The 14031-nt window shown below is 40.4% G+C and overlaps 1 protein-coding gene across 8 annotated transcripts in view; it reads left to right on the forward strand.

Annotated features, from left to right (window-relative positions):
* LOC141989520 (kinesin light chain 1) overlaps nt 1–14031 on the forward strand; it is a 121010-nt gene that overhangs the window by 61413 nt on the left and 45566 nt on the right. For all 8 annotated transcript variants that reach the window (XM_074956320.1, XM_074956316.1, XM_074956312.1 and 5 more), the window contains 3 exons: nt 3469–3730; nt 9370–9600; nt 11111–11189. In XM_074956320.1, coding sequence (XP_074812421.1) covers nt 3469–3730; nt 9370–9600; nt 11111–11189 — 572 coding nt within the window. The remainder of the gene's footprint in view (nt 1–3468; nt 3731–9369; nt 9601–11110; nt 11190–14031) is intronic.

The raw sequence follows: 14031 nt of genomic DNA on the forward strand, positions 1-14031 counted from the left end.
GTAGAGACACATTAGAATTCTGAATATTGACATTTACAATTGAGGAGATTCTGAATGCTTCCATCATGCTCCTTTGTCTCCAGATTGTGGACTTGTCATGTTGCCTTCAAAAATCCCCCATTTCATTTCCTTGGGTTGGTAATTCACAGGTCATAGATATTAGAATCTGGATTACATCTTTCAGAGTAGCAGTCGTGTAGTCTGTATCCGCAAAAAGAAAAGGAGTACTTGTGGCACCTTAGAGACTAACAAATTTATTACATCTGTTAGTATTCAGTTTTAGAATCTGATTGCCTCCCTTTTAAAACCCCAGGATTGGAGCAAATGTAAAGTCAATAATATGTTTTTAGGGTAATTAAAGTCCGGTCTGCAGGTCATGACTGTGTTGTTTTAAATATGTTTGTCTGCACTGAATTTAAAACTTAATTCTAAACATTCATTCCTTGTCTCCTGAGGGTTCCTGTTCCGGGTAGCTCAATTTACAAGCTGCTCTGTTGGACCAGATGCAGCTGCTGCTGGGTTCGAGTCTCCTAATTACAACTTTAATGTATTCTCTCAGAAATGTGTGCCAGTTTCTTCATTCTTTATCAAGCCTTTTCCCCATAGTAACAAGTCACAGCATCCATTTTGCATCTCCGATTTAATTGAGCATACAAATTGTGTCCCATAGGAAAAACCCCAGTTAAATGACACACACTATACAAACTAGTTCATTTATTTTTTCCACTCCAGGAGATTGACCACTTGCAGTGTGTCTCACTTTATAACAGATTTGTTATATTTTCTTATTATATGGTACAGTTTTTATCAACAAATTACTATTCAGCTGTCTGTCTTCATTATCTGGAATCCAATTAACTTTTGTTGCAGTGGTTAAAATGTATAGCTCAGCAAAAGCATTCTATTCTGTCAGTTTCCTGTTGCTGTCGGTTTCTGTTACAGCATACTAGACTCACCACCCTTTTTCTACAGACTATGGAGACATTTTTGCATGCAGTCTGCTTTTGAAAATTTCAGAAATATCCCAAACATCTGAAAAACACTTAGTCTTTAAAATCAGGCTTTTCAGAGGTTCTCTAATGTGAAGTGAAAATCTATAATGGCCAGATGTCTTCTGCTATTTACCTTCATTTCCTTACTGACAAGGATTAAATGAGTTTGCATTCAGCAGGGAAATAATTAATTTTAGGGAGCATGTCAAATTATGTGTGGGAGTGGGCAAAAAGAAAAATTGGGTACTGGTTTTATTGTAATCATCAATAGTAAAAACATGATACCTATGAGGTTACAGTACAGTTATTACCTCTTTCATTGTTTGGAAAGTTTATATAAATTAAAACATTTAATAATTTCTCATCTCTTTTCTTTCTGATGCATCTCTTTAAAATCTTATGTTAAATTAGTATTTACTTAATTTTAAAATAAGTTTTAAGAGTATAACATTCTATTTGTATATTTGTATGTCAAAATTATATCAGAATGTGCTGGATTTTTAAAAACATGATACTATGAGGCTGCTAGTTAACATCTTACTCTTTCTTTTGTTTATCAGTTGTTTCATGAAATAAAACATCTTACTACAATATTCGGCTAATCAGCAATTGATAAGCTTATTTACTACACAGCGCTAAATATGTTGATTTTAATATACAATTTAGCCATTCAAACATAATGGCCAAGATTGCTCAACTTGAGACATCTTAAACTTGCCTAATGTTCAGAAGGCATGTGCTTAGCATTCTGGAATTCTGGGCCCCTTTTTAAATACCTCAAGTTAGGTACCCAAAGTCATTATTCACTTTTGAAAGTCTTGTTCAATATATTTTGAGAACTTTAGTTTTAAGCAGTATGTGTAACTTCCACCTACTTTGTAAAATCCTTCCCTGTATTGAAGTATGTTTGTTTGATTTAAGCTGTCATCCTTAGGATTTCTTAACTATTAGCAGAGGTTTGCTGAAGTAGAATGATGGTATTGCTTGGTATTCTTCCCCTCCTAGCATCTACTCTGTCACTGTATCAGGGTGTACTAAACATACAAATGTCACCTTGCTAGGTGCAGAGGAACAATTTGTCTGTTCTACTGTTACATTAATTTAGAATGAAAGAGGTATACAGGACATTTTGCTTAGGATCTGATTCTTAAAAGTGATAGGATGTCCTATGTCTTCTGTTGTTAATTCCACATCATGCTTTTGCGTCTCATTTTATTAACTGAAGATTTGACATCATACGGATCCCTTTTGCGTTTTGTCACCTTTGTCTTACCTCTTTGTAGTGTAAAATATTGCTTGTTACTGTTCCTCTTAATTCCTTTCAATAGTGAACTTCTGAATTCCTTCAAATAATTGGGGCATTAAAGTATTTTATGAGCTAGTAATATAACAGAATGAATTGGTGATTAGTCATCTTCAAGCATTGTGATATTTAAGCACTTTCTTACATAATATGGAAACTGTTACGCCTTTTTTTAAATAGGGAATTTAAAAACAGTTACATCTAACAATTAGATGTGCCAACAGTTTCAGATCCATATGTACTTTGAGGTTACCACTACTTTGACTAGACTAGAATAATAAACCTAGGCTAATCTTAGAGTCCTGCTTTTGTTTTATGATGTAAAGGGAGTGTATCGTTCCTGGCTGCTGGGAGGGAGGGTGTTCTTCCTCCTTTCTTCTCCCCTCTCAGAAATGAAAGAGAATTCTGGTGTCAGTCAGTCAAGGACAAATGCAATTCCCTGTGTTTCACTGATTGTATGTTTGTGGAAATATGTTGTGGCTGATTCTGGTCCTCCATCCCAGCTTCTATATGCTGTTGAAAAGTAGCCACAATGGACTGGGGAGAATCCTCCAACATAGAGCTGACAGATGTGGCCACATACTGCTTCTCTTTATGAACTGCAGCATAGAGGAAATGGTGGGGTTGGTAGTGGTGTACTTAACACCACAGGGATTATGGGCTCTAGTACATGGACAGCTGTGAATGAAGGCGTGGTTGTAAAATAGAGGAGCACAGGGGCTGCTCTAACTTATGTCAGGGACCATTTTTGGTCTCTGCAGCAGCACAGAGTCTATGAGAGAGAGACAGGTGGTTTAAAGGAGAGAGAGCATAGAATCTGCCCTGTTGGGTGCTAGCTGGAAATTCTTCTACCATGTATTGATATATTTTTGGTTTTCAGTTCTTTTGCTTATGAAAGTATCTTAATATAAACTTTGGACAGAGATGAAAAAGTTGAGCACTTTTGATATTCAATGACAACATTTAGAAATAGTGCATGCAGTGTGGAAGTGTGCTATATGCAGTACGTAGACACATAAATATATTTTGAATAAACATCTATTCATGCATAACTTGAATTTAAAATGCACATGTATGCAGGCTTTATTAAAACTAAAACATTAATATTCAGTTGATTTTGTTGATTATTTTATTTTTGTATTTGTTATTCACTGTTGTACTTTTTCATTACAGAATGTATGACAATATGTCCACAATGGTGTATCTAAAGGAAGAGAAGTTGGAGAAGCTTACTCAAGATGAAATAATTTCTAAAACTAAGCAGGTGATTCAGGGACTAGAGGCACTGAAGAATGAACACAATTCCATTTTGCAGAGCTTACTTGAGACATTGAAATGTTTGAAGAAAGATGATGAAACTAATCTGGTGGAAGAAAAATCAAACATGATTCGAAAGTCGCTGGAAATGTTGGAACTTGGACTTAGCGAAGCACAGGTAAAATTGAAGCAGGGGAAATCGTTTCAAGCTGTGTCTGCAGTTATGATATGAAAGCAAATGCAAACTTATATCTTTTTGGACTGTGCTTTAGTTAGAGGTGTAGAATTGAACACTTGGATATCAATTCTTAGACTTACACAGAATTTATTAAAAATTAGCAGTGTCAGTTTGCATTCAGAAGTTTTTAAAACCTGATTATAGCTTGTAGGGAAGTAGGTTGAAATAACTATATAGAGTGACTGACAGTGGTGGTTTTAGTGCATTATGCAGCTAATTATGCATTGAGCATTAAATCTTGGTCCACTGAAATAACACAAAGCTATTCTTTGATTGACTTTAGTGAAACAAGAATTTTTATTTTATATATAGGCTTTCTTGTGGCACTTGCCATGTAGTGTCTGAGCACCTCACAGGTATTGATGATGCTCACAACAACTCTGGAGAGTTAGGAAAATGTTATCCTCGCTTTATATATGGGTAACAGAGGCACAGAGAAATTAACTAACTTGCCTGAGGTATACAGAGCTGGGAATAGAACTGCTGAGTCCCAGTCCAGGACTATAATTTTAAGACCATCCTTTTTGTCCCTTGAATTTAGGATTATCTTTCTAGTACTTGGTACTGGTAGGGCATAAGGGTCTCTAATATTCACCCAACATTTTAGTAAAATAAAAAAAAATAGTTTTGAGGGTTGGCTAAAAGTTGAGTACTGAATCAGAGGAACTTTCCTTGTTTAAAAGAGAGAATCCCTCTACTGACTTTTTATGAAATGGCTTGGTTGCAAAAAATGTTGTTTTGGGGAAGGTGGGCAGATGCTGAAAAACCTGATTTGTGTGTGCATGAGTGCTGCCAGAGAAGGGCATGTGATCTGCAACAAATTAGTTTGTGACTTCAGACTATTTTAAAAATATTTATTTTCAAAATGCTTTTTTACCAATTTGAATTCTTTTTTTTCAAGTTTAATATACAAAGTTGCAAGAGATAACAAGAATGGTAGGACAACCAGTCTTTGGAGAGTGTGAAACCTTCCAACCCTTGTATAAGAACATATCTGTTGGCATTTTTTTATCAGTTATATGGGGTCTTTAAAGTTACCTTTTGTGGGTGTTTGTAGAAAATCCTTATAGAAAAATAAAGAAATAGAAAAGGAAAAATGCTTAAAGCACTGGATTTAGACTCAGGAAATGAGACTCAATTCCTGGCTCTGTCAGAATCTTCCTGTGTGCCCTTGAACAAGTCTTTGAATATCTTTGTGGTTCAATTCCCAATATGTAAAATGAGGATAACAATACACCACTGTGAGATAGGGAAACTCTGTGTGTGTAAATTCATTAATATTTGTGTGACACAGATTTTTTTCCTCTGAAGATAATACTCATTTTGCTAAAGGAGTAATCTAATTTCTCCTTTCACTTTCCCACCTCCACCAAAATTTCTCTAGAGAGTAAGTTTACAGAAGACTTCAATTCATTGTAGTATGTTATAAATCTGATAGCTACAGGCATTGTGAATAAACTGGGCAACACTTTTGCCTGGCTTTCCCAAATATACTTGAAATTTTGTATGTACAACTGGTTACATGCAGATGAGCTAATTACTTAGCCATTTTTTACACATGTAAAATACAGATAAGTTTGGAAAGACCTGCTGAAAATTTGATCTTCTATGTAGATGGACTGGAGTGTGTAAATATTAAATATGAGCCTGAAATTGATAGTTGTTTCCTGAAAGTTTATTCAACATATGAATACATTTACCGTAAAGATATCCTTTAAAGAACGATGCGACCGTCTGAAAAACTGAAATTTTAGTTAACATGAATCTTGCATATAAAAATATTCAGGTTCTGAGATGCTCAAAGCTAACTTTAAAAGAAACCTTTTTATGAAATCAAGGAAAGTGAGAACATAAATCAGGGTGGCAAACTCCTTCTCTGTGTATAGCCAAATGATCTCTTTAATTATATATAAGCCAGGCTTACAAAAGTGAAGGCCATAAGGTGCCTGTGATCCATACCAGTTTTCACACTGCTGTCAGTGGGAGATTTGCACAAACAATGAATGTAGAATATGGTCCTTACATAGTAGTTAGTAAAATTACTTTTTACTCCTGAGGGCATTTTGCGCCAAAAAATTCTGCGCACAATATCTTAAAATTCTGTAAATTTTATTTGTCAAATAAATGTGGAGGCTCCAGCATGGCATTGGGGCTCACAGGCCACTGGCTGCACAGAGGTGGGAGATCACTCTGCAGCTCCTCCCCACCCCCCAGGACATGGACTCAGTGGTGAGGCTGCACCCAACCCTGACAGAATACAATGACTGAACCTGCCCCCAAAACACCCCAGAGCCCTGCCCCTCCACGCCAGGTGTACCAGGTGTGAGCAGACAGGCTCAGCCCAGCAAGATGTAAGTGTGGAGGGACTTAGTGTGGGGGGGGGAATCCAGGTGTGGGTTGAGAGATTCTGTGGGGGGCAATATGGGTGTGGGTGGCTCAGTGGGGAATCTGGGGGTGGGGGAGATCTGGATGCAGAGGGGCTTGTTGGCGGGTTCTGGGTACAACGGTAATGGGATGGACTGGGCAGGAGGGGTCCAGGTGAAAGTGGTTGGGGCTCAGCAGTGGTGTGGGGGGGATAGAGTTTGGTATGTGGGGTTCAGTAGGGGGGTCCAGATGTCTGGGGAGTGGGGCTTGGTGGGGTGGGGATCCGGGTGTGGGTGGCTCGTCGGGCTGGTCCATGTGCAGAGATAGTGGGGCTCACTGCGGGCGGGCGGGTGGTTCAGAGTGCAGGAGGGGGGTGAGGCTTGGTGGGAGGGTCTGGGTAGGAGGGGGTGTGGATGCACGAGGGTTATGCAGATGAGGGAGCAGCTCCCCATACAGTGATCCCTGTCCCTGCAGCTGAGGAGTGATGGTTGTAGGAGGCGGGTGGCGGGGTAGTTTGCAGAGTTTCCTGCAGCCTGGGGAGAAGTCTGGGATAGGTCTGACTCGGCCCTGAATGCCGTGCAGGGGAAGAGGAAGTCCTGTTTTCCCAGGCCAGCTGGGACTAGCAGCTGAGCCTGGCTCAGGGTAGGAGCCACCAGCTGGATCTTTCCCCTGCCCCACAGAGGTTTACCTCTCTGCTGGCTGCCCTGGGCACCCAAAACATACTACTGGTGAGGGTCACATGACTGCTCTTGTGGCTTCTCTTTGCTTCCCTGTCAGAAAATCATTTTTCTGTGGAGAAGCAAAAAAAAAACTGCAGGGGACATGAATTCTGTGCATGCACAGTGGTGCAGAATTCCCCCAGGAATAACTTTTGCATTTAGCAGTATTAATGAGAAAAAACAATGCAGGAGGTTTTTAGATAGACACTGCTCTTTGTGCTTTGTTGGGTATATGTGTGTGCAATTACCTGTCTTGTGTGAACAGTTGTAATTGTACATAATTGTATATGCAGGTCAGATGTACAATTGCACACCTTAGATTATTTGAATCCTATGATTATTTCCCCTTGAAGCATTATTAGGCTGGAGAATTAATACCCTATTGAGATGAATATTGGCAGTTCATAAACCTACCTTCTCAGACAGTTTGAAATAGGTGCTCAACTACTGCTCTATTTTGGGTTACATTTGGAAGGTTTCTTTGCAACCATAAGGGCTAGAAACTTAACACATATATTAAAATGAAAGCTTACATTCTGCAGAATGTGAATTTTTTCATGGAGGCTGAATAACATAATCAATTATGATTTTAACATTTGCATTTCACGTTCCGGTTTGCAACCTTACAGTTGCATTTACATAGGTTTTTGCATACATGTTAGGTACTTTGTGACCTTTGTCCAGCTATGCCAGAAGGATAGGAGACTTGATGATGTGATTTAATTAGGGCACAACTTTATTCCTAAATGTCTGGGAATCCTGGCAGAAAAAACTGCAGTGGAGGTAATTCCATAATCATTTACATATATGCGGGGGGCTGCTGTCAGCCCTCCTTTTTTACCCATTCTAGTACGCAGCCAACCTGCTGCTGGGACCTCACCATCACCCCCTCAAATGAGAGTTCAGGGGGCTATTGAGGGGGAGAGAGGTTGATTCTCTGCTATACCTGTCATAGGAGCCCTGAAAACCCCTGATCACCTTATTCCTGCCTTACAGAGTACCTGCACTGGGCATCTACCCCAAGCTTACATAATAAGTTGCAACATCATAACCTAATCTCGGTTCCATATTTTTTGCCCTAACTAAGCTCCCAACCCACTGTGAGGAATGCGGAAAAACCCCCCACCTCATGTTGGCCAGTCTGATGAGGGGTCAGGGGGATGGGAAAGAATTTTTCTCCTCACCAAGAAAGGAGCGACTAGTATAATGGGTACAGTGAATCATGACTAAGGCGACTAGTTTGTCACAGAAGTCATGGATTCCGTGACTTTCTGTGACCACTGTGACTTCTGCAGCAGCTGGTGCACCTGGCCCGGGGGCCACCTGAGCAGCTCAGGCAGCCCCTGGGCTAGTCGCACTGGCTGGTTCTGGGGCAGGCTCGGGCCACCATGCCCCCCTGCAGCAGAAGCAGGAGTTTGGGTATGGGAGGGGACAGGGAGTTGGGGCACGGGATGGGGTGAAGGCACTGGGTGGCGCTTACCTCGGGGGGGGGGCTTCCCGAACCGGCGACATGCTCCTCCCTCAGCTCCTAGATGGAGGCATGGCCGGGCAGCTCTGCACGCTGCCTAGGAGCTGAGTGCGGAGGGGATGTTGCTGCTTCCGCGGAGGTACAGAGCCAGGTAGGGAGCCCCCCCCCGGCTACCCTCCCCCATCACCTGTGGTGGGGAGCCCCCCTGGGTCACCCCCGAGCACCTGGGCTGACACCCCTCCACCCCCAAGCACCTGTGGTAGAGGCGCCCCCCCAAGCATCCACAGCCCCTATCCTCCCCCCCAAGATTTAGTCAGGGGTATATAGTAGAAGTCATGTATAGGTCACGGACTGTGAATTTTTGTTTACTGCCCATGACCTATCCGTGACTTTTACTAAAAATACCCAGGACTAAAACATAGCCTTAACCATGACAAAACCTGGTATTTTAACTACTACAAGGATGGCAGGGTGTGTGCTGCTCCGCCTTGTTCAGGTAAAAGAGTGTTTTTCCTGCACCAACATGGACATAAATTGTCCCCCTTCTCTTCTGGTCACCTGGTGGGGATGGTTCAGTGTTCCCATGCTGACCTAGTATGAATCTGCCATAACAAGTAATTCTGTGGCTGTGTAGCCCTTAAAGGGGCCACATACCATTTCGGACAAGACAGAAAACAGCCTGTATTACTTCACTTGTGGAGAGGTCGTTCCCAGCTATCAAAGTACATTACTATAAACCGCAGTCAAGGTAGCCAACTTATAAAAGCTGCTGTATGTTACATCAATAAAAGCAATCACATCACAGCATAGGAGTAAGAATTTCTTCAGATTAGTCTCAGGTGAGCAGCAAGCAAAGCTGGCAGAAGTAGAGAGAAATCAACAACCAAATGGAAATTATGAAAAGGGCCAGACAAACATTAACAGATTTCACAAGTGCAATGGTATTTATGCATGAAAAGCTTTATATGTTAATACTAAAGGAATGCATTGTACAGGAAGAATGTATTGTAATCTCTCGTGCTTTTTAGGTAATGATGGCCTTGTCAAATCACTTAAATGCAGTGGAATCAGAGAAGCAGAAATTGCGTGCTCAGGTTCGCCGGCTATGCCAGGAAAATCAGTGGTTGCGTGATGAACTAGCCAGTACTCAACAGAAATTACAGAAGAGTGAACAGTCTGTGGCTCAGCTGGAAGAAGAAAAGAAACACTTGGAATTCATGAATCAGTTAAAAAAATATGATGATGATATTTCTCCATCAGTAAGTAGATGTACATTCAGGAGCATTGTGTCTTTTTGTTAGTAAGCTGCCAAGAGCTTTTTATTTGCAGATATGAATTTTTAGCAGTTAAAACAGGCATTTCATATATAGATTTTAATTTGTTTATAGATTGATTTCTTCATATATTTATATTGTCCTAATCTTACGTAGTTTATACATTCACACAATAGAGAACTGCTCCCCAGAATCTTTATTTCAGGAAGACCTATATTTTACAGATGATAGAGTAACTACACTGTAGACTTGAGGGGGTAAAAGTCCAGCATATAGTAAAACACTTATACCTAGCAACACACTAGCTTAATTTTCCAAGTAAATTTTTATCTTCAGAAAGCCATAAAATGTCTGTTTTAAACCTCACAATAAAAGGAGAATTGAGGATAAGGTGTATAAATTGTAGATATAAAAGGAAACTGCATTATCTGGAGCAGTCTGGAAGATGATTTTGACCTAGATAGTGGTCTCACTATTTTTTATTATTTAATATTTGTATTAGCACTAGAGGCTCTAGTCAGAAAAGGGGCCCCATAGTGTTAGGCATTGTGAAAACACAGACACAGTCCCTACACTTTACAGTTTAAGAAGGCAAGTGACATATGAAGGGTCGGGGAAATAGGAGTGCAAGCAATTATGTACAGTTTTAATTTTATACATATGTATACCCTTGCAAAAGTGATTTTCATAATTTTAAATAAAGTAAGTACTTGGTAACCTACCTGCCCCTCCAGCCATCATTGGTTGATTTATGGGCATTATCACAGAAATGGATCTCATCTTGTAAGTTGTTACAGTCCAGATGGTGTCTATGTCTATTTCAATCAATTGTTTTATTTTCTTCTGATCTATTATTGCAACAGTTCAGGAGTGGCAAAATGCATGTGTTTAGACATGCTAATCAACTGCTAGACAAACCCTTTCTAGCACAATGTGAATACAGTGAATTGTTTTGGTCAGGTAGTCAGCTGCATGCAATGCAAGGAAATCTAAAAAAGCTAAAACTTGTTTTAAAAGGGAAAAAAAAGGCCAGTGAAGGCTATTTTTTTTGAGTCTTGGTTCATATTATGTTCTTAAGCATATGGAATACTACCTAAATAATAGGCTAAACAAGGGATTATAATCTTCAGACAAATATCCTATATTATAAAATATATAATATAAATATAAAATATCCTAGCACCTTCGTGCTTTGGAGCAAAAAACCTTAAAATTTGGCAGGCGCATAGTGTGAGGTCAGTAGTGCCCCTTTTCCTGTCCTTACAAAGATCCACGTAGATCTGACTGAGTTAAAAACCTCTGAAATAAGATTGCCAGTGCAAATTTAATTCAGCTGTCTTGTGCATATGCATTGAGATAGTCTTGCCCAGCATCACATAGGACATCCTGTATGCATATCTTTAATAACAGATTTTATATATAATTGTATATAAATGTTTTCACTGATTTTAGATTTAATAATGTAACATTTTGTTTGGGACTGGGGTTTGTATAGGAAGACAAAGACACAGATTCTACCAAAGAACCTCTGGATGACCTTTTCCCCAATGATGAAGATGACCCAGGGCAAGGAAGTAAGTGAACTTCAGATTATATAATTACAATATATTTCTGCAGAACAGAAGCTTGGTTTTATCTTCAAGGAAATAACCAATCATCAATTCCTAGAGTGCTCTGGTCCAGACACTGTGCAACATAGACAACAAGGGCAATTGCAGCTTTTAGGATTTATTGTATGCAGTAAATTATGATATAATGAAGATAAAAATGTTTCCCTGATGCACTTTTCTGTAATTTCTTACTCCAGCACTGACTATGTTCATCCCTTCCAAAGGGTGGAAGACAGAAAAGCTGATTTATGAGGATGTTGTTCCCACTACATAAGAAGGGTGGGCTAGTCTAAGCTGTTTTTTTGTTTTGTTTTGTTTTGTTTTTTTTAAAAAGCTTGCTAACTACCCCTGACCTCATTAGGAGCTAATTTCAATACAAAGTTAGGCAGTAGCTTGCTAACTTAGGCAGAGAAGCTTTAGACTCCCAGTGTCAGGACCTGTTTCAGTCAACCTTGAGACTTGGTAGTCTGCCCAGGTAGTGGGTTCTATGGTGACCTGTATGGTTAACTTCCCTGGGCAGGCTTCCATATGCAGCCTCATCAGTTCTATTTTTGTCACTCATAAGGACTATGATTTTTGCAGTTAATACTCCCTCCAGAGATGTTATCCTCTCAAGGCTGAAGGGTTGATGAGTTGGATGTAACACTTGAGTTACACCTTTATCATTATTTATGTTACCATAACAGCTAGGAGGCCCAGGACTCCATTTCGCTATGTGCTTTATGAGCATAGAACAAAAAAGATGGTTCCTGCCCCCAAAGAGATTACAGTTTTACGTATAAAACAGGAAACACGGATACAGACAGACCATTGGGATAGGATAAGGAAACAAGATAATATTGGTCAGCCTATGGTGTCCGCATACCAGCGGCCTTAACCATTCGCAATTTTTTTGTAGGCATCAAAGAAAAGGAGAGTTTTAAGGAGGATAATGAGGTAGCTTCGCAGATAATTACCAGGGAGCTTCTCCTAAGTCTGCAAGGCAGCATGGGAGAAAGTGTGATGGTGCTTGTTTGAAAATTCAGCAAGTGCGCAATAGAAGATGTCATGATAGGTCCGATAGGCATCTTAGTCGACCTCTAGATAATAAATGATAGATGATGGTCTCTTAAAGGGCCTTGAAAGTGAAGACCAATAGTTTGATCCAAAAAGGAAGGGGGAGCTAGGGGATGCAAAGAGACGGGTAACATAATCAAAGTGAGAGTTTAGAAAAACATAGACAACAAAAAAGCAACTGCAGCTTTTAAGATTTATTGTATGAAGTAAATTGTGATCTAATGAAGATAAAAATGTTTCTCTGATGCGCTCTTCTGTCTTTGCAGCAGCCTTCTGAATGGATACGAGTAGGGCAAGACTGCATTGTCAAAGCCAAAGAAAAGGATGTGTGGTGGTAGCAGGCATGAGATGATGAGGATGTTAGCTGTGTGGATGGATAGAAAGGCTGTATATTAGAGATGTTATGCAGAAAGAAACAGTTGGATTTAGTCATAACCTGGATTTGAGGATCTAGAAAGATCTGAGTCAAAGATAATGCCTGTGTTACAGGCTTCAGTGACAGGCAGGATGGTGGTGGTATACACAGTGGGGGAGCTCTGTTTTAGCCATATTTAGATTGAGATGACGGCTAGATTCCATGAGCCGATATTAGAGAGAGAGAGGCTGAGATTTTAGTTTGGACAGAAAGAGGCAGATCTGTAGTAGACAGGTAGCTCTTTGAGACATCAGCATAGAGATGTAGTTGAATTTGTTTGTAGATGAGATTGCCCAGATATAAGGTGAGAGGAAGAAGAGGGGGGACCAAGACAAAACACTGTGGAATTCCCATAGAAAGTTACAGGCTGGGAATGAGGAGGATCCTCTGAAGGAGCAGTAAAAGGTAGGGGAAGAACCAGGAGAGGCTAGAGTTACAGAAGCCAAGGAGAAGCATGGTCGATAGTGTAAAGGGCAACTGACACATCAAGGTGGATGAGGATGGAGTACCGGTTTCATGGAGATAATCAACAATCATATAAATGGAAGAAAGGGGAGACGGGACAGGGAGGAGAAGGCTGAGAGCTAGGCTAGGAAAAGGCCAGAGCTTTGGCTAGGAAAAGGTCATAAAACACTTTGGCAAGAGCAATTTTAGTTGAGTGTAAGCCGCGGAAGCTGCATTTGAGAGGCTCTAGGCACTCCAGGCACCAATAGTAAACAGCATGCTCAGTGAGCTTAGAGCTGAAAAATTGGGGTGGTAATTGGAGAGGCAAGTGAGGTGAAGGTTGGGTTTTTTAAAGATAGAGACTAACATATGTTTGCATTGTGAGGGGAAAGAGCAAGAGGCTTAATAAAGAGTAAGGGAAGGGATGAGTGGATGCAAGGGATTTCAGGAGATGAGATGGTGTTACTGGTGCAAGCGGAAGAGTTAGATGGGAACAGCAGATGAGAAACTTCTGCGTCTGTGACGGGAGACAAGGAGGTAAGAGTTGTAGGAGGGGGGTAGGGAAGGTCATGTTGTAGTTTGTCAGTTTTCTTGTGGAAGAAATTGGCAAGGTCCTGTGCTGAGAGAAGAATAGGATTTGAGGAGTGAGTCAAAGGTGGCAAAAAGGTGGCTAGGATTGTGGGCATGGGATTCAATTAAATTGAAGAATTAGAGTTGTTTAACTAGGATGATGTCAGAACTGATGGAGAAAAGACAAATTTGTAGTGGAGGAAGTCAGCCTGGTCATGGAATTTCTGCCAGAGAAGATCCGCAATGTCAGAGCAGGAGCAGAGGAAGTGCATGGTGGGGGTGAGCCAGGGCTGCGGATTAGCAGAGGAAGCCTTGTGATGG

Source organism: Natator depressus, chromosome 6 (genome assembly GCF_965152275.1).
Source record: "Natator depressus isolate rNatDep1 chromosome 6, rNatDep2.hap1, whole genome shotgun sequence".
In the NCBI taxonomy this organism is placed as follows: domain Eukaryota; kingdom Metazoa; phylum Chordata; order Testudines; family Cheloniidae; genus Natator; species Natator depressus.